This window comes from Mustela nigripes, chromosome 1, assembly GCF_022355385.1.
Source record: "Mustela nigripes isolate SB6536 chromosome 1, MUSNIG.SB6536, whole genome shotgun sequence".
Taxonomy (NCBI): domain Eukaryota; kingdom Metazoa; phylum Chordata; class Mammalia; order Carnivora; family Mustelidae; genus Mustela; species Mustela nigripes.
Window position 1 is genome coordinate 51,938,051 of NC_081557.1, and position 18,131 is coordinate 51,956,181.

The 18,131-nt window shown below is 39.2% G+C and overlaps 1 protein-coding gene across 14 annotated transcripts in view; it reads left to right on the forward strand.

Moving 5' to 3' along the window:
- Positions 1 to 7,837, forward strand: part of EMSY (EMSY transcriptional repressor, BRCA2 interacting) — a 90,926-nt gene extending 83,089 nt beyond the window's left edge. For all 14 annotated transcript variants that reach the window (XM_059411225.1, XM_059411341.1, XM_059411311.1 and 11 more), the window contains one exon: positions 2,441 to 7,837. In XM_059411225.1, the coding sequence (XP_059267208.1) occupies positions 2,441 to 2,635 (195 nt within the window). In that variant the 3' untranslated portion in view covers positions 2,636 to 7,837. The remainder of the gene's footprint in view (positions 1 to 2,440) is intronic.
- Positions 7,838 to 18,131: the final 10,294 nt, after the last annotated feature.

Genomic DNA, 18,131 nt, shown 5'->3' on the forward strand with positions numbered 1-18,131 from the left:
TACAAAATTTAGATGAAGCACCTAGCATAGTACCTGGCTCTTGGTGATTGCCCAATAAATGGTAGCTGTTAACTATTTTACTAAAATTTACTGTGGCTCCTAAGAGTTTAAATTGGTATGCCAACTATATTGGAAATAATTTGGGATAGCTTATTTGGAAATTATTTTCTGTATTTTATGAACAGGGCTGAAAATTGCTTTGTGTATCAAGGATAGTATCTAATGAATCGGCTCTCTACAGAACATACAACTAACTTTCAGTGTATATATACCATGTGCTAGGTGGCCACATCAGAGGGAAGGACAGTGTGGTTGTTAGGAACCAAACTTTTGGAGTCAGAAACACCTGGGTTTGAGTCTCAGCTGTACTCCTTCTTACCAGCATTGTAGTTTGGAGCAACAGAGTTCACCTCTGTACCTCCATTTCATTCCCTGTGAAATGAAGATCATAACAGTTGCTCACAAGGTTGTTTCAAGGATTTCATGGGAAGCTGTATGGAATATAGCTAGTTAAGTGTGTGATACAAAGGAACACTCAATAACTACAGCTCCTGTTACTATAATCATCAGGAATATATTGTTGGGATATTTTCAGATCTTCTAGTTACACTTAGCTTTGACTGGAAGTATTGATTTTATGGATTCAGTAAAATAGTGTGGGGATGAATGAAAGAAGTCTACAGAAGTGCTTTGATTCCTTGAAGAATGTTTTATAAGAATTCAACATGTTTAATAGTAAATACTTTGAATGAAAAGCATTGTTCTTTGTAGACAACTGTATTTCATTCATTTGTTCGTTCATTCATTCATTCATACCACATGTATTACTTAACCTCTGTGTTCTAGGTGCTGTGCTAGGTGCAGGCTAGAGGAGTAAACAAAACAAATATATCTTCTATTCTGAAGGATCTATATATGTGGAACTTATAGTTTTAGAACCCTGAGATCTTTAGAGTATATCTTACTGCACGAGATTCAAGCTCAGTGAGGTGAAGTGACTTGTTCAGAGGTCCATAGCACATCTGAGCCAGAATTGAATTAGAATCCAGGTCTCCTGACCCCACCTCAGACTTCTTCACAGTGACCAGCTATATGGAACAGAGTGGGGGAAAACAAGTGACAGAAGACTCCACTAATCTAGATTGAGTGCCTTGGCATCTTGCAATATTTTCTTTATAGTGTTAACATTATATTTATATCCCTCTCCCCATCAGTTCCCACCCTGGCAGTAGAAGACTGTTTTGGTCAGGTATATTTCCTGATACTCAGTTTTGCCCTGGGACTTTGAATGTTAAAGATAGGTTAATTCATTTGGCAGGTGTTTATTGAGCAACTAAGGCATGACAGGCCCTGTTCAGATCTCTCAGCATCTAGCAATGAAAAAAAGTAGTCAAGTTCTGTGCTTACATTCTCATGGAGCTTACATTCTAAGGGTGAGAAAAAAAATTTAACAAAAATGATAAATACAATGAAGAAAAAAAACAATGTAATAGAGGTGGGAGTGGGACCTACCCAGTGATCTGGTTTCATGGTCATAGAAGAAAAGCTTCTCAAAATGTTTTACTCTAAGCATCTGAGCTAAGATGCAGATGACAGGATGGAACCAGCCATGCAGAGATTCAGCGAAAAATTATTCCAGGAAGAGGGGAGGAACCTAGTGCAAAGGTCCAAGGTATGAGTGTGCTTGGCATAAGCCTAGAGTTATGACAAAAAGTTTGATTTTATAGCAGTTACCATAGGAAACCGTTGTAGAACTTTAAGCAGGGGTATTATGTGAACTGATAGACCTGATAAGGATGAGAAAGAAGAACCTGACAAGGCGATATGGCCATAATATGTGTTTGTCTACTCATATTTTAAAAGACAGTTTTGTCCTCTTAGGAAAGAGAATTAGTATGTCACCCAAATAAATAACTTCTCCTTTGAACTACCAAAGGGTTACAGAAGGCTACTGAAGGGTTTAAAATATATTGTGGTGTCAGCAAATTAATCATATACCTTGCAGATAATAATGTCTGGAAACTGACTGCATTTACATTTAAAATTTGCTTAATGATCAAATGATCAAGTCTCTCTCTTGATTTAGGCACAGACTTCAGCCTCCTTCACTGGACGAGGTACAGTCAGGAAGTGAAAAGATCACTTTAAGTTGTTAGAAGACTTGAGCTTGAATCCTGGCACTTTAACTTTGACCAACTGTGTGACCTTGATTAAGTCACTTACCCTCTTAGTTTCCTCATTTGTAAAATGGGAGTAACATTTTTCTTACAGTGTTGTTATGGGGATTTAGTAGAGTATCATGTGTGAAAGCACCTAGCACAGTGCCTGGCGTGTAGTAGTTGTCTAATGTCAGTTTCCTTGTTTCCTTCCTTAGTGTTGGGGAAATCCTCCTGTTTCTTCTTTTTACCATAAAGCCTCTCTCTTGTGTCTTCTCTTCCAGGCCATTCCCCAGTATGCTATTCCTTGTCACTCCAGTTCCAACGTGGTTGTAGAGCCCAGTGGGCTTCTTGAGCTAAACAACTTCACTAGCCAGCAGTTGGATGACGATGAGACGGCAATGGAGCAAGACATAGACAGTAGCACAGAGGATGGAACCGAGCCCAGCCCCTCTCAGAGTTCTGCTGAACGGTCCTAAATTTTTGAAAACAGGCGTGCACTTTAAAACCTACTTGGTTACCAAGTGTCCAGGGAAGCCCTTGATTTTTGATGTCTAAAGATAGCACTTTGCCCATGCTTAGGCTATGGACCCCAAAATCACAGTGTTTCAACAAGAGCTGCTGCAGGAGCAGCATTTTAAAACAAGATAAAACTCACAGGGGAATGTACTTTAAAAAAAAAAAAAAAAAGAAAAAGGAAAAAAAGGAAAGCTAAAAAAAAGAAAAACGTGCACATCTGCAGTGACAAAAGACCCGATATCCTTTCTCTGTTGGACCACGGCTGATGGTAAAGTATGTCATGCAGTGGAAAGAGACTTTTCCTGTGAATGTTCAACTGGTTTCTGCTGAGCAAAACACCATCAGAAAAGGAGAATGTGAATAGTTTGTATTTTGAAATGGTGTGTCAGGAACAGTTTTTTAAAAACCTTGTATGTTTTTGAAAATCTCTGAAAGTGTTGAATTGGTTAAAATTTTACATTTGCTCAGTTTATAGTTTATAAAATAACTAGAAAAATACTGGCATTAAAGAATCCTTGTTAGATGGTGGAAATCAGATCCCTAACCAGTGGGAAGTGCTTTTTGGGTGGCTTGTACATTCTCATCATTTGTATGCTAATTTATTGTGTTGTTGTTCCTTTGTGCTCTAGGCAGCACACTTGCCTTCTATTTATTTAAATGTAAACATTTCAAAGCAGGCCATATTCTGACAGATTTCCTGTAAACCAGGATTTGCCTGCCTTTTCCACCTCCCACCCCTCCCGCTCCTTTAAGAAAAGAGAAAATGTTTCATTGTGAAGGAGAGGAAAAGAAACATTTTCTAGCCCAAAGGAAATGTTCAGCTATGTTCAGGAAAAATAACCCATATGATGCTATCTTAACATTGAAATTGCACATTCATATTGGACTGAGACTTTGAAGATAACTTTTACGTACTTTTGTTTAAACCCCTTTGAAATGTATAAAAATTAATTTGCAGTTCTAAATGTAATGTTTTTAAGCATTCTGCCTTTTTAGGACACAGTTTGTTTAAGCAATATGTTTGGGTCTTGTGATCACGGTCTGTCACAAGTAGAGTGAGGGGTAAGAGGGTGGGAGGGTAACGGTCAGTTTTGACAAGTTGTGGCAAAGGAAGCAATTCTTTTCATTTTTTAAAAAATGTAAATAGAAAAGTTTTTAACGGTTTTATATAGATTTCACTATAAATAAGCATTTTAAGACTGACAAATGTTGAATTGTACATACATATCTCAGCATAACTGCCCAATTTTTTGGTGCTGAAGTACTGTAAGTAGATTTCACCAACAGTCTCCTAATTTTTGCATCTATATCTAGAAAAAAAACTGTGATACTGTAGTTAATAAATTCCCACTAGAGTGACACTGAAGATTTAAACACAAGCATTTATAAGATGCACTGACCTCTGGTAGTCGCCATCATTTCTCCTGAGTGGTTAACGACTTACCCGTAGATGGGGCTGTTGGATTTTATTTTATTGTACAAATTCATGTTTAAAAGACTTTGTGATTGTTTCTAGTTAAGTAACTTTTTAACCTCTCCAGTCATAGGCTTCTTTGAAAATCTGATCACACTATGAACTCTCCCCAAAAAGACACACATGCCAATATACATGTTAGATTTTACATACAATCTTAGGGGTTTGTGGGCCCCTAAGCCTAACCATGTATTCAAGGTTAAGCCCTCTGTTATGGTCAGTCCATTACTTACAGATGTAAGTTTTTATAAAATAAAATATCTTTTAAATATTCATGGGTCAGGTAACAAGAGCAAACTTGAATAAAGTTATTATGTCTACTTCTACATATTCTGGCAGCATAGCATACCTGTGTCCCTTTTGAGAATTTAACCTTAATATGTTTTCAGCAACTGGAATGGCAGACAAAACTTCCATAAGCTACACTTTTAAAAATTAGTATGTATATATTAACAAATTATCAAGTGAGGGATTTAATATTTTTTTTTTCCTTCAAAGATACTACTTTCAAGGAGACCATGACTTCTTTTGTTTATTCAACAAATATTATTTGAACATCTACGGCGTGTTGGGTACTGTTCTAAGCACCAGGGATTCCACAGTAAATAAACAGAAAATCCTACCCTTATGGAGTTTACAAACAGAGCTTCCTGCTGAAGAGTGGATGCCAGGGCCAAAGGAAGGAGGAAACTCAAGTTCCTACTTAGGTTTCTTGCTTAAGTGAATGGATGGTGGTGCTGTATATGGGTCTCCAGGTATCCTTTTACTGAAAGTCTTAGCATTATTAAATGTAATTTTAAATCAGTCCTTGTGAAAGATATCCAGAGATTATGCTGCAAATATTACAGAATTATTAGAGTCCTAACAACTGTTACAGGCAGTGGTAAGAAAAATTCATTTGGTTTGAAGTAAACTTTGTAAATGCTTTGTATTGCAGAATGCAGTTTATGCTGAACTTAGGGAACTTAAAAAAATGTTTTATTGAAATTAATTCACATGCCATACAATTCACCCATTTAAAGTGTACAGTTCAGTGGTTTTCACTGGATTTACTGAGTTGGGCAGCCATCACTACAGCCAGTTTTAGAACATTTCCATAACCCTAAAAAGAAATCCTGTACCCCTTAGCTGTTACCCCTGAAACTCACCCTGCCACTCCAGCTCTAGGCAACCACTAAACTACTTTCTGTCTTTATGGACTTGCCTATTCTGGACATTTCATATAAATGGAATCATATAATATGTGGTCTTCCGTGACTGGCTTCTTTCATTTGGCATAGTATTTTCAAAATTGTAACAGGTTTCAGTCCTTCAGTCCTTTTTATGGCTCAGTAATATTCCACCACATGGATAAACCACATGTTCTTTATCCATTCATTGGTTGATGGACATTAGGGTTTCTACTTTTGGCTTTTATGAATAATGCTGCTGTGAACACTTGTGTATAGTTTTTACATGTTTTCCGTTCTCTTTGGTACATTTCTAGGAGTGTAATTGCTAGGTCCTACAGTAACTGTTTAATGATTTGAGAAACTATCAAACTCTTGTCTACAGTGACTGCACAGTTTACAGCAGTATAGGACAGTTTGACCTTTTCTACATCTTCACCAATGCTTGCTATATTTGTTTTTTGTTTTCATTATTTTTCAAAATTATATCCATTTTAGAGTGTGCAGTGGTACCTCATTATGGTTCTGATTGACATTTTCCTGATGGCTAATGGTAAAAATCTTTTCATCTGCTTGTTGGCCATTCACTGATCTTTGGAGAAATGTCTTTTGCCCATTTTCAAATTGAATGATTTTCTATTATTTAAATTGAGAGCTTTCGAAGTACAGGCAATAATACCACTCTTAAAAGTAACCTGTTCTCTAGTCATTAATTCATCACCCTTAAAACCTTAATCACGTTTGACTTCCTCTCTAATGTAACAAATTGCTTAACATTCTTAAAACTGTGTAGAGCTAATTGAAAACGTTTTTAAATACATTTCTTTGTGAGGTTCTCTCAATGACCTGCTTGGATGGGAGACATAGTACAAAGGAAATAATACCCAAGTGGTCTGGATTTGAGTCCCAGGCTCCTGTGTTAATGGATCATATGAACTTGAGCAGGTCCCATTTCCTGTCATACAAAGTGTGAGTTTCTGACCCACTTGGGGTTATCGTGAAGAGTGCATGAAATAGTGCATGTAAAAAATGCCAGGCACAGAGGTGCTCTATTTTTTAAGTCTAATAGCTATTAACAGTCCCACTTTATAAATAGAAAACGAAGGCTCAGAGACAAATGAAGTACCAAAACACACAGATTATATGCTAATAGGCATCATGCTGATCCCCAAGTTGATACTTTCTATATGGGAGTGTATGTGTGCCACCAGACACAGAATTGGCCTTTGGAAAGACAGGGGAACTTGATGTTGGCCTGTAACATAATCTCTTTGTCTGTCTTGGGTGCCTTCACACAGAGGTGCTCACACACAAGTTTGTCTTTTGATTTGTCACAAATCCCAGATAAGAGGAAGTAGAGTGAAAAAGCACCATGTAAGCAAGGCCTTTCCAAGAAGAGTGAGAAAACAGTCTGCTGCCTCTGCTTACAGGTTTTATAAGCCTTTAAGTGAGGCCTATGACCTACATATTGAAAAAAGGATTGAAACACCATAGAATCAGATTTGTACTTGTGAGAAGTCTTGCTCTGCTTTCGTACCTCTTCCTTGCTTACACAGACTGTAACTGAAAACAGGGCACTTCAGAAAACAAAAAAAAAGCAAGCCTAAGTTTGAATCCTGACAAGCCATGTGGCTGGACAAGCTCCGAGAGGCTTCAGTTAGCACAAGATGGAATGAATGGTTTATACTATGTCACCTAATACCCATTTTTAAATGTCCTGACTTTTTCTTTTCCTTCCAACAAATAGTTACTGGGCACTTCTTATGTGCAGACGTTGGGGATATAATAGCCAGGGAAAGACACCTCTACCCTCTTGGAACTTGAGCCTTTATCTCCTTTAGGATGCATGAATCAAAGATTACAGCTAAATATATTCATTGCTAAGTGCTATGGTGGAAAATAAGTAGTGCTAGGATAGTGTGTAAATACGGAGGTTGGGGAGTTGTACTCAGAAAGGGATTCTTTTTTTTTTTTTTTTTCCTTTTTTTTAGAGAGAGAGCACAAGTAAGCAGAGCATCAGGGAGAGGGGGAGAGAGAGAAGCAGGCTCTCTGCTGAGCAGGGAGCCTGATGTGGGGCTCGATCCCAGGACTCTGGAATCATGACCCGAGCTGAAGGCAGCCGCTTAACCAACTGAGCCACCTGGGTGCCCCCAGAAAGGGATTCTTAAAGTGATTTGAAGGAAGGGATTTAACTAGACAAGAAGGATGGGGGTTGGGGGCAGAAGGATAGCAGCTATGAAAGGCCTGTGGTAGGAAGGGCTTGGGGAGAGGGGAACTTGAGTAGGCTAATGTGACTGCAACGCAGCAAGTGAAGGCAACAAGCGTGGGAGCAGAAAGTAGAGACAGACCTATATGTGGATCTTGCAGGTTATGATAAAGGTTTGAGGTTTTATTCTTAGAACAAGAAGTCACTGAAAAGTTTTAAGCCATTGACCCTGGCAAAATGAATTAATATATGTACAAACTACTTGGAGTTAAGTTCATTAGTACAGAAAAATAAATTTAACTTTTTTTTTTAATGCCAGTCTCATCTCCTTATGTCTGGCATTCAAGGTTCTTAGAGCTGCAATCTACATCTGTAGATTCATAACCCATTTCACTACCCCGACCTACTGCCTGTCTCCCCCATCACACATACAGTTTATGCTCTGTAATTGACAGGCTCACTCATTTCCCAAAGCCCTGATTAAAAACCACATCCTTCACCAAGACTGCCCAGATGTGTTGCAGGGGAACTTAATCCTACCCGACTGCTGAGTTCCTCTAGCATTTGGGGAGAAATACACGTTTATGTAGCACTTACCATTGGTTCTTTGCTGTGAATTAGTTGCAATTTTTACAGTATGCCTCTGGGAGAGCCCTTGAAATGCAGTATTCTAAGGAGTCCTTCTAAATTCTTTTAGCTTAAGTAAGAGATGCTGAGCTTTCTGGATTTTATTCTTAAGATTATCTTTTATCTCTTTTTTTGGTTTCTGATGCCCTTGAATATCAAGACTTAATATTCAAGTTTGTTAGAAAGAGTTTAGTGAGATCGTTGGTAATCTTAAGATTCACTCATTCAAGTCAGTAGCATCCTGTTTGGTTCTCCACAGGATCAACTGCTATTTCCTTGCATGGCAGTGTTCACCAGGGTCTATCATCTATGCTATCACTTTGACCTCTACCATATATGGATTAATTAATTAAATCACTGAGTAAATATTGAGCAGTTATTGTTACCCAGACACTATTCTAGCCACTAGGGATATGGCAGTGAACAAAATAGTTGAAAAATAAAGCAATCTGTGTTATGTAGCTTACATTCTAAATGGGTTATAAGTGTAAATTAAAAATAAATGGTATCTTATGATAATTATAACAAGCAAAGTGGGAAAGGGGAATATGAAACTCTAGGATCTGTTGGTGTTAAATCTTAAATGAAATAGACAGGGAAGTTCTCACTGAGAAGGTAAATTGGAAAAAACCTCCAGGACATGAGGAAGTCAGCTGGACTGATGTCTGCAGAAAGAGTGTTCAACGTGAAGGGGACAGCAAGTACAAAGGCCCTGAGATCCGTGCCTGGCATATTCAAAGAAGAGCCAAAAAAAAAAAAAAAAGACCAGATAGGGTTAGGGTCAGAGTGAATGGGGATGGAGGGAGTTATGTCTTCTCTCTTTTTTTCTTTGTCATTACCTAAAGGGTTGTCAAGTTTGATGATCTTTTCCCAGAGCTGACTTTTGGTTTCTTTGATTCTTTTGTTTTTCTATTCTCTATTTCATTTATCTACATTCTAATCTTTTTATTATTTTCTTGCTTTAGCTAGCTTTGGGCTTTGTTTATTTTGTTTTTCCCCCTTTTTCTAGTTCCTCAAGGTGTAATGTTAAATTATTGATTTGAGATCTTTCCTTTTTTGATGTAGGCATACACAGCAAAATTTCTCTCTGAGCACTGTGCTGCATTCTATAAATTTTGGTATGTTGTGGGGCTTTTTTTTTTCACTCATCTCAAGGTATTTTCTAGTTCCTCTTATGATTTCTTCAATCACTGGTTGTTTAAGAGTTTGTTTAATTTCCACATATTTGTGAAATGTGCAGCTTTCCTTCTGTTACTGATTTCTACCTCTGTTCCATTGTGGATGTTCTGTCCATGATTGAAAGTGGTGTACTGAAGTCTCCAGAAGTCTCCATTATTGTGAGCTGTCTGTGTCTCCCTTCAGTTCTGTTAATATTTGGCTCATATATTTTGGAGCTCTGTTTAGTACATGTATGTTTATCATTGTTATTTCTTGGTGAATCAACCCCTTTATCAGTATATAGTTCTTCTTTGTGTCTTGTAACAGTTTTTACTTAAAGTGTATTCTGTCTGATATTAGTATAGTCACCTCATCTCTTTTTTAGTTACCATTTGCATGGAATATATTTTTCTATCCTTTAACTTACAGCCTATTTATGTCTGCGTTGAAAGCCAGTCTCTTATGGACAGCATATTGGATCATTTTTAATCTAATCTGCCAGTTTTGGCTGTTGATGGGAGAGTTTAATCCATTTATTTTCAATGTAATTAGGAATAAAGAAGGATTTACTTATGCCATTTAATATTTGTTTGCCATGTCTAATACTTTTTAAAATTCCCTATTTCCCATGGCCTTCTTTTATGTTTAATTGATTTTTTTTTGTATTGAGATGTTTTTATTTCCTTCTCATTTACTTTGTGTAAATTTTTAGTTATTTAGATATTTCCTTTGTGGTTACAAAGGGGATTACATTTAATATCCTTAAGTTATACCTAGTTTGAATTGATACCAATTTTACTTTAGTGGCATACAAAACTTTGCCCCTCTATAGCTTCATTCCCCCCTTTATGTTGTTATCATCACAAATTACATTTTTATACGTTGTGTGTCCAATAACAGATTTATAATTATTTTTATGCATTTGCCTTTTCAATTATGTAGGAAATAAAAAGTGGAATTACAAAACAAAACTGCAATAATATTGGCTCTTATATTTTCCCGTGTAGGTACCTTTACTGGAGGAAATTATTTCTTCATATGGCTTCAACTTACTGTCAAGTGGCCTTTTGTTTCAATCTTTTATTTTACTTATTTATTAAACATGGGACTTGAACTCGGGATCCTGAGATCAAGACCTGAGCTGAGATCAAAAGTCAGATGCTCAACTGACTGAGCCACCCAAAAGCCCTTGAAGGACTCCTTTTAGTATTTCTTTATGGGAAGATCTAGTGGTAATGAGCTCCCTGAGCTTTTGTTTATCTGAGAATGTCTAACTTTTCGCTCATTTTTGAATGACAGTTTTACTGGATATTGAATTCTTGATTGACGGGTTTTATGTTTTTTCTTTCAGCACTTCCTGCCTTCCTAGGCTTCATGGTTTCTGGTGAGAAATCGGCTGTTTACCTTACTGAGGAGACCTTGTACCTGACAAGTTGCTGCCCTCTTATTTCTTTCCAGATCTTCTTTTTGTCTTTTGACAGTTTGACTCTGACGTGTCTTAGTGTAGCTGTGTAAGTTTATCCTACTTGGAGTTAATTCAACTTCTTGAATGTGTAGATTCATGTCTTCCATCAAACTTGGTAAATTTTCAATTGTTTCTTCAAATATTCTTTCTGCCCCTTTCTCGCTTTTTCCCATAATACATATATTGAGCCTTTTGATAGTATCCCACAGGTCTCAGAGCTCCTTTTAATTTTTCTTCTTCCCCCGTTCTGTTCCTGGATAATTTTGTAACTGGATAATTTCAGTTGTCCTATCTTCAAGTTCACTCATTCTGTCTTCTGCATGCTCAAATTTTCTAGAAGTTGAACCCCCTCTAGTAAAGTTTTTTTTTTTTTAATTCATTTACCAACATCTCCCCATTTCTGCAGCCCTTGGCAGCCACCATTCTACACTGTTCTGTGAGTTTGACTTTTTAAGATTTCACATATAAGTGAGATCATGCAGTATTTGTCTTCTGTTTCTAACTTATTTCACTTAGCACAATGTCCTCCATGTTCATCCATGTTGTTGCAAATGACAGGATTTTCTTTTTTAAGGTTGAACAATATTCCACTGTGTGTGTATGTATACACACACACACATACATACATATATATATGTATGTATATATACATATATATATATACACATACTGTATTTACTTCATTCATTCACTGATGGACACTTAGGTTGTCGCCATTGTGAACAATGCTGCAGTGAACAGATACTGATTTCATTTCCTGTGAATATATATCCAGAAGTGGTATTTTTGGATCACATGGTAGCTCTTAATTTTTTTGAGGAACCTCTATAGTGTTTTCCATGGAGTTTTCATTTCAATAATCATACATTTCTATCCAGAATTTCCATTTCGTTCTGTTGATAATTTTTCTTTATTGAAATTCTTATTTTGTTCTCAAATCACTTTCTGTATTTCCTTTAGTTCTTCATCTTTGGCTCTTTGAACACATTTAAGACAGTTATTTTAAAGTCTTTGTATAATAAGTCCAGTGTCTGGGTTTTCGTGAGAACTGTGTCAGTCAAGTAATTTTGTTCCTTTGAATAGGTCATATTTTTCTGTTTATGGGTATACTTCGTGATTTTTTTTGTTGAAAAGCGAACATTTGAATATTGTGGTGTGGTAACTAGAAATCAAAGTTTCCCTTCCCCCCACCCCAGGATTTGCTGGGTTTTTCTTTCTTTTTTTTGATTGTTAAAGGCTGTAGTGGTTCATTTGTCTACTGACATCTTCCCCCACCCCAACCCGACACTGGATTCTTTTCATGTGTGGTCACTGAAGTTTCTGTTCCACAGCATGTGTTCGACTAGTGTTTGACAGATTTCTTTGAACCCCGGGAGCTACGCAAACACACACATACACACACCTCTTGGTCTTTGCAGATTGGCCTTGTGCTGTGGTCCTTCTTCAGCACTTACCCAGACTTCCACTGAGTCTAGGGATCAACCTGAAGTGAAAGCTTGAGGTCTTCTCAGTTCTTTTCTAAGCGTGTATGTGGCTTTGTAAATTCCTCTTTATTATTAAAGTGCTTTTGAATGTCCTAATTTCTCAAAGGAACTCTCCTGATCTTTTCCTCCCAGGCCTTAGGTGTTCTTTCATACCTCAACTATAATCTTTTGCCTTAGCAGTCTGCAGATGTGGCTTTGTAAATTTCTGTCTGTATGTGGCTTTGTAAATTCCTCTTTATTATAAAGTGCTTTTGAATGTCCTAATTTCTCAAAGGAACTCTCCTGATCTTTTCCTCCCAGGCCTTAGGTGTTCTTTCATACCTCAACTATAATCTTTTGCCTTAGCAGTCTGCAGATTGTTTGTCGGCCTTGTTTTCAAACAATGTATTCTGCATTTCCAGCATGACCGAGTTCTGAGTTAGGTGAAACAGAAATGATTGCCTTTCTTCAGTCCTTCAAATAGCCCCGAGGCAGGTTAGAATAAATGTACACAGTAATTTGCAAATAAAGTGTCCTGTGTTCCTTTCAAAAGCAAGGACCAGTGCCTCACCCTGGCAACATGGGCATCCTTAAGGTCATTGCTGAGCCAGGGAGAGGCTAGGGTAAAGGCCAGTAGAAATGCCACAGAGTTTTCCTATAGTTTTGTTTCTGTCTCATTTTTTTAGGTGGCAAGATAAACATGATATAAAACTTAACCATTTGTAAGCATACAGTTCAGTGGCATTATGTACATTCATATTGTTCAATCATCACCACTGTTCTTTTCCAGAACTTTTTCATCATCCCAAACTGAAACTCTATAGCCATTATATGATAATTCCCCTTCTCACCTCCCCTAGCCCTTATTAAGCACCCTATACTTTCAAAGTTGCCTTTTTTTTTTTTTTTGATTCAGCATTTGGTGTTGCTATATAAAACTTTTTGACTATTTTCCAGAGTTCTGACAAAACTGGTTTGGGTAGTTTCTGCTTGTGTTTCAGTTTCTGTGAGCTTGGAGCTATCTACTATGCCATTTTGCTGACATCACTCTCAACACTACAGTTTTGTCCTGAGTGATTTGGAAGAGTAGACTAGCCATTTACTGATAGGAAAGACTGTGGGAGGATCTAATTTTGAAGAATATCAAAGGCTCAGTTGGGGATAAATTAAATTCAAGACACCTATTAGACATCAAGTGGAGAAGTCAAGTAGGTAGGTAGAAAAGAAAAGAGCTCCCAAGGGCTGATCCCTAGGTGGTCCAGCACATAGCAGTCAGGAAGATGAAGGAGAACCAAAAAAGAGACTGAGAAGGACTGGCCAGAAGGATGGGAAGTAAAGCTGGAAATTGAGAGTCTTGGAAACATAAGATGTTCATCTTGGGGACAGATAAAGCTGCTAAATCAAAAAAGGTGAGGACTCTGGGAGTGAGCCATGTGAAGTCATAAGTGACCTTGGATAATGCAGTTTTGGTGGAGTTGGGGACAAAAGCTAGAAGAGGTTGTGAAGAGGGAATTACAGACTGAGAATACAGATACTTCAATGAGTTGCTGTAAAGAGCAGTGATACGGAGCAATTGCTGGAAAGGCAAATGGGGTCAAGAGGTCTGCTGTTTTTTAATTTAAGGAAATGGGATTTCTGATGAGATTGATCCAATGGAGAGAAGAAAGTGTTTGTAATGCAGAAGACAGTCAAATCGCTGGTGTACTCTTAGAATAGTGGTAGGAGCTGGGATTTGTGGAGGTTCTGGGTTCATCCATTATAACAGAAGAGAAGATATGCAGGGGCAGAAGTGGGTAGGCAGGTAGCTACATCTGTCTCCATTTTCTAATGACTCCCAGTTCCTATCTATAATTGTTATCTCTTCCCTGGGCCAAAGCCTACTGCCTTGAGACATCCCTGACTGGATTTCCTACAAATACTTTATGTTGTCCCAAATGAACTATCTTCTGATTCATGCTCCCTGCTGTGTTACTACCTGTCCATGGCACCCAATCCATGCTGAGAAGAAGAAAGGCCAGCTTTTGGGCTGGGGTGTAGGCCTCAATAAAAAGGCAGCCCCAGAGCTGAGGCTGGAAGAAGGGTGGATTTCCTCTATGGGCAAGGGAGTAAAGTGAAGTAAAACGAAGTAGGCAGAGCAATCTAAGATGGGTGTCTGGTGACCAGATGGCAGTGTACTCAGAGCAGTTACTTGGAGGTGGTTACAGGATTTAAAGAGCTATTTATTTTGAGTTTTTCTTCCTTAGCGTTAGATTATTGTCCTGCTGAAGAAGAATCCTGACAAGTCCTTTCGCACTCTGTGTCTGGCACAGGCTGTTCCCTCACACACAACGCACTGACCTCTGATTATTGACCAGTCTCCTCTTTGCATCCCCAAGGTCACCTGGCATGCTTCCCCTGACTCTTTTTCTTTGCCTCCTCATCTCTATCTCCTTTATGACTGTTCTACATCTCCTTTATTGCTCCTAATTCTTGTTCCATGGAAGTTTTGCTCTGAGAGTTGGATCGTCTTCATGGCATTAGGAAAAAGTACCTGGTGTGTAGGAGGCACCGTCGGGTCTGTTGACTGGCCGTGTAGAAAACTCCCAGACTGGCCCCGAGGCCTTGCCCACAGGTGTGCAGATGCTTGTTAACTAAAATGCACAAGCAAATCCAGAAATAACATCCCTATTGCAGGTTGTTTTGGGATGAGGATGTTATTGTTGTGAAATGTTTGTGTATCAGTCACTTTGGACACAGAGGACAGTGCCCATCTCCGTTGTCATTTGTTCTGTCACTTCAAAGTACAGGAAAACCATGGGTGGTGATTTTAGAATCTTACTCAGAACCCTCAGGGAATGAGTCATTTTGTACTGACGACTTTTCCGGATTGCCACAGTTAAAATAAATGAAGCAACAGGACATCGTTGTTGTTGTTGATTTTAACCCATTTTATTTTTTTTTTTAATTTTTTTTTAAGATTTTTTTTTAAATTTATTTATTTGACAGAGAAAGATCACAAGTAGGCAGAGAGGCAGGCAGAGAGGGGGGGGGGGAAGCAGGCTCCCCGCTGAGCGGAGAGCCCAATGCGGGACTCGATCCCAGGACCCTGAGATCACGACCTGAGCCGAAGACAGCGATGGTAAACTTAAGAAATGCATTATCATACTTTTCTGAACATGATTCTACACATTCTTTGTTTCTTCAGAATCGTTATCATGAACATCGTTATAATTTTCCATCTCAGCTACAAGAATACAGAGCCTCGCTAAAGGAATAAGAGGAGGAGTAACTCGGGCTCGGTCTCTCCCTGGAGCAGATCCATACTAGCGTCCAGAATCTGAGGTGGAGGTCTCTGAGCTGCCCCAGAAACCTGAGGGCTGAGTGAGGGGAAGAAGCAGAGCTTGACCCCAATGATAGGGCCGGTGACTCTGCCTTAGTGTGCAGTTGAGCCCCCTTGAGGAACTTGTTAAAATGTAGTTCCTAGTTCAGTAGATTTGGATTCAGTTCTAGCCTGGAATCTGAAGTCTGCATTTTAAACAAGATTTCAGGCAATGTCAATGCTGCTGACCACAGACCACACTTTTAATATCAAGTCTTTATTTGACCCCCTAGAGCTTTTCTTGTGACCTTTAGTGGGTTTTATTGGGAAGCTTATCTAGCGGCTCTTTCTTTGGGGCATCTTAGAAGCACCACGTGGCCTGTGGTGCTAATAATTCCTCCATGTGCACAGTGCTCTAAGGTTTATAGAGGGGTCTCATGTTCCCTGTTTCTCTTCACATTCTCACAATAGTCCTGAGAGGTAAGTCAGCACCATTTCACCAGCTGGGAAACCAACTTGACATTGTACAGCTGAGTAATTGGCAGAACAAGGGCTCATGGCTTCATGTTTAGTGCTCTTTTCACTATTTCTTGCTGTCTCCACCATGTGTATGCTGTATCCCACACTGTGGGAATGCTGTGGGGAAAACAGTGCATGCACTTGTCCCCGTGTGCCAGTATTAAAAGGCTTATCAACAGCTATAGCACATGGGACCCATGCAGTCTCAGGTAGGACACCCAGACCGAAAGTCACATTTCCTCTCCCCTCAAATCTCCATCTTTACATGATGACCTTGACTCTTGTGTTCAAAATGCTGGAATCCCAGCGACCATCTTAGCACGTGCAGAAATGCTGTCAGTGCCCCACTCTTTGCCCCTTTGAGCCTTTCCATTTCAGGACAGACTGGCCAGCTCCCTCTGCCAGCAATGGGCCTCTCTGCCTGAGGGCTTTCTCTGGCCATGCAGGCACTGAAGCACTGGGAAATTCATGCTGCTCAGTCAGCCAAGGATTGGTAGGAGTGGATGTAAAAATAAGCCAACTCTCTCTCCTCTTAATTCAGGGCAACTCTGGGACACTTACTCCCCACTAAGCCCCAGTAACTATATATAAGCAAGTTATAGTGGTAACTTGCTCAATAATGTTGCCTTTATCAGCTGCCTTCCTCTCCTTGCCTGGCTACTCTAATCCTTCAGTAATGTTTCCTAGGATCGTCTTCTAAGTGACTTACAGACACCCTAATCTCAGGGTCTATTGGGGGAACCCCATTAAGACACTTCTTTTGGGATGCCTGGGTGTCTCAGTCTGTTAAGCATCTGCCTTCAGCTCAGGTCATGATCCCAGAGTCCTGGGATTGTGCTGCACGTTGGGCTCCCTGCTTGGGCCTGCCTGCTTCTCCCTCTCCCTCTACCACTCCCCCTGCTTGTTCTCTCTCTCTCTTTCTCTCAAATAAATAATATATATATTTTAAAAAGATACTTCTTTCAACCACTCTTTCTACTGATCCACTTAGATCTGGACCCACATGCCTGATTTTCCCATAGTGGTAATGGAGAAAGTATTCCAGTTCCTTAATAAGGTCACATATCCTCTACCAGGGACCTAAACTACTTCCCTCCTGTTTCTTAAGGTTTTCTCTCCTGCAATTATCCCTTTTCTCTGCAGCATCATCCCTTCATGTTTTTCTCTCCTAGATCATTCCAACCTGCAAACATGCCTCAGTATGTCCCTTGAGGCCACATGCTTCTGATTTCTGGAAATATGGAGTAACAGAAACCAAGATTTTTCTCTTTTGCTCGAAACAACAATCAAAATATATGAAACAATGGTTTTCAAGACACCAAACATCAAGCCTCAAAGGACAGTGATTCTTGAGAGATAGGAAACAAACGCACAAGAGACTTTCCAGGCCCCAGCACTTGGGAGGAGAACCCAGGCAGAGCCTGATGGACTCCCTGAGTTGAGGAATACTGAACTAAGAGCCCAGAGAGACTAAGGTAGATCAAATGTGCAGGACAACGTACTGGAAAAGGGAGAGCATCACAGAGAGAGCCCTCCTCAGATCTGCAGAGGACTCGAGCATTCAGAGTACTGATGTGTATATGCATGTGAAGAAACTATTCAGGAGTAGGGACAGAACAACCTGGACAGATTAGAGGAAACACTAGGGGACACTCACACAGGGCCGGGAGTAATATTGACCAACCAGTCTGCAAAACTTTGTATTTCCCAAGGCTTCAGGTAGAGCACTCGGAAAAGTCTCACCTCAGTAGGGAGGAGTAGCAGGCCCTAGACTAAATGCTGCTCTAATCTTAAACCTCACACATCTTAAAAGAAATACCCTAAAGGGTCAAATTATTTCCAATGACTATAACCGCATCTCGGGACAAAATTCATGAAATATTTATAGAAATACAAAACTATCCAGCACTCCACAAGGTAATGTTCACTATTACTAGCATCAATAAAAATGATCAGAAATGCAAAGAAGCAGGAAAATACAACCTACAATGAGAAAAACCAAGCAATCAAAACAGACCCGGGACCACCACAGATGTAGAAATAAGCAGACAAAGACATTAAAAAGTTCTAACAGCAT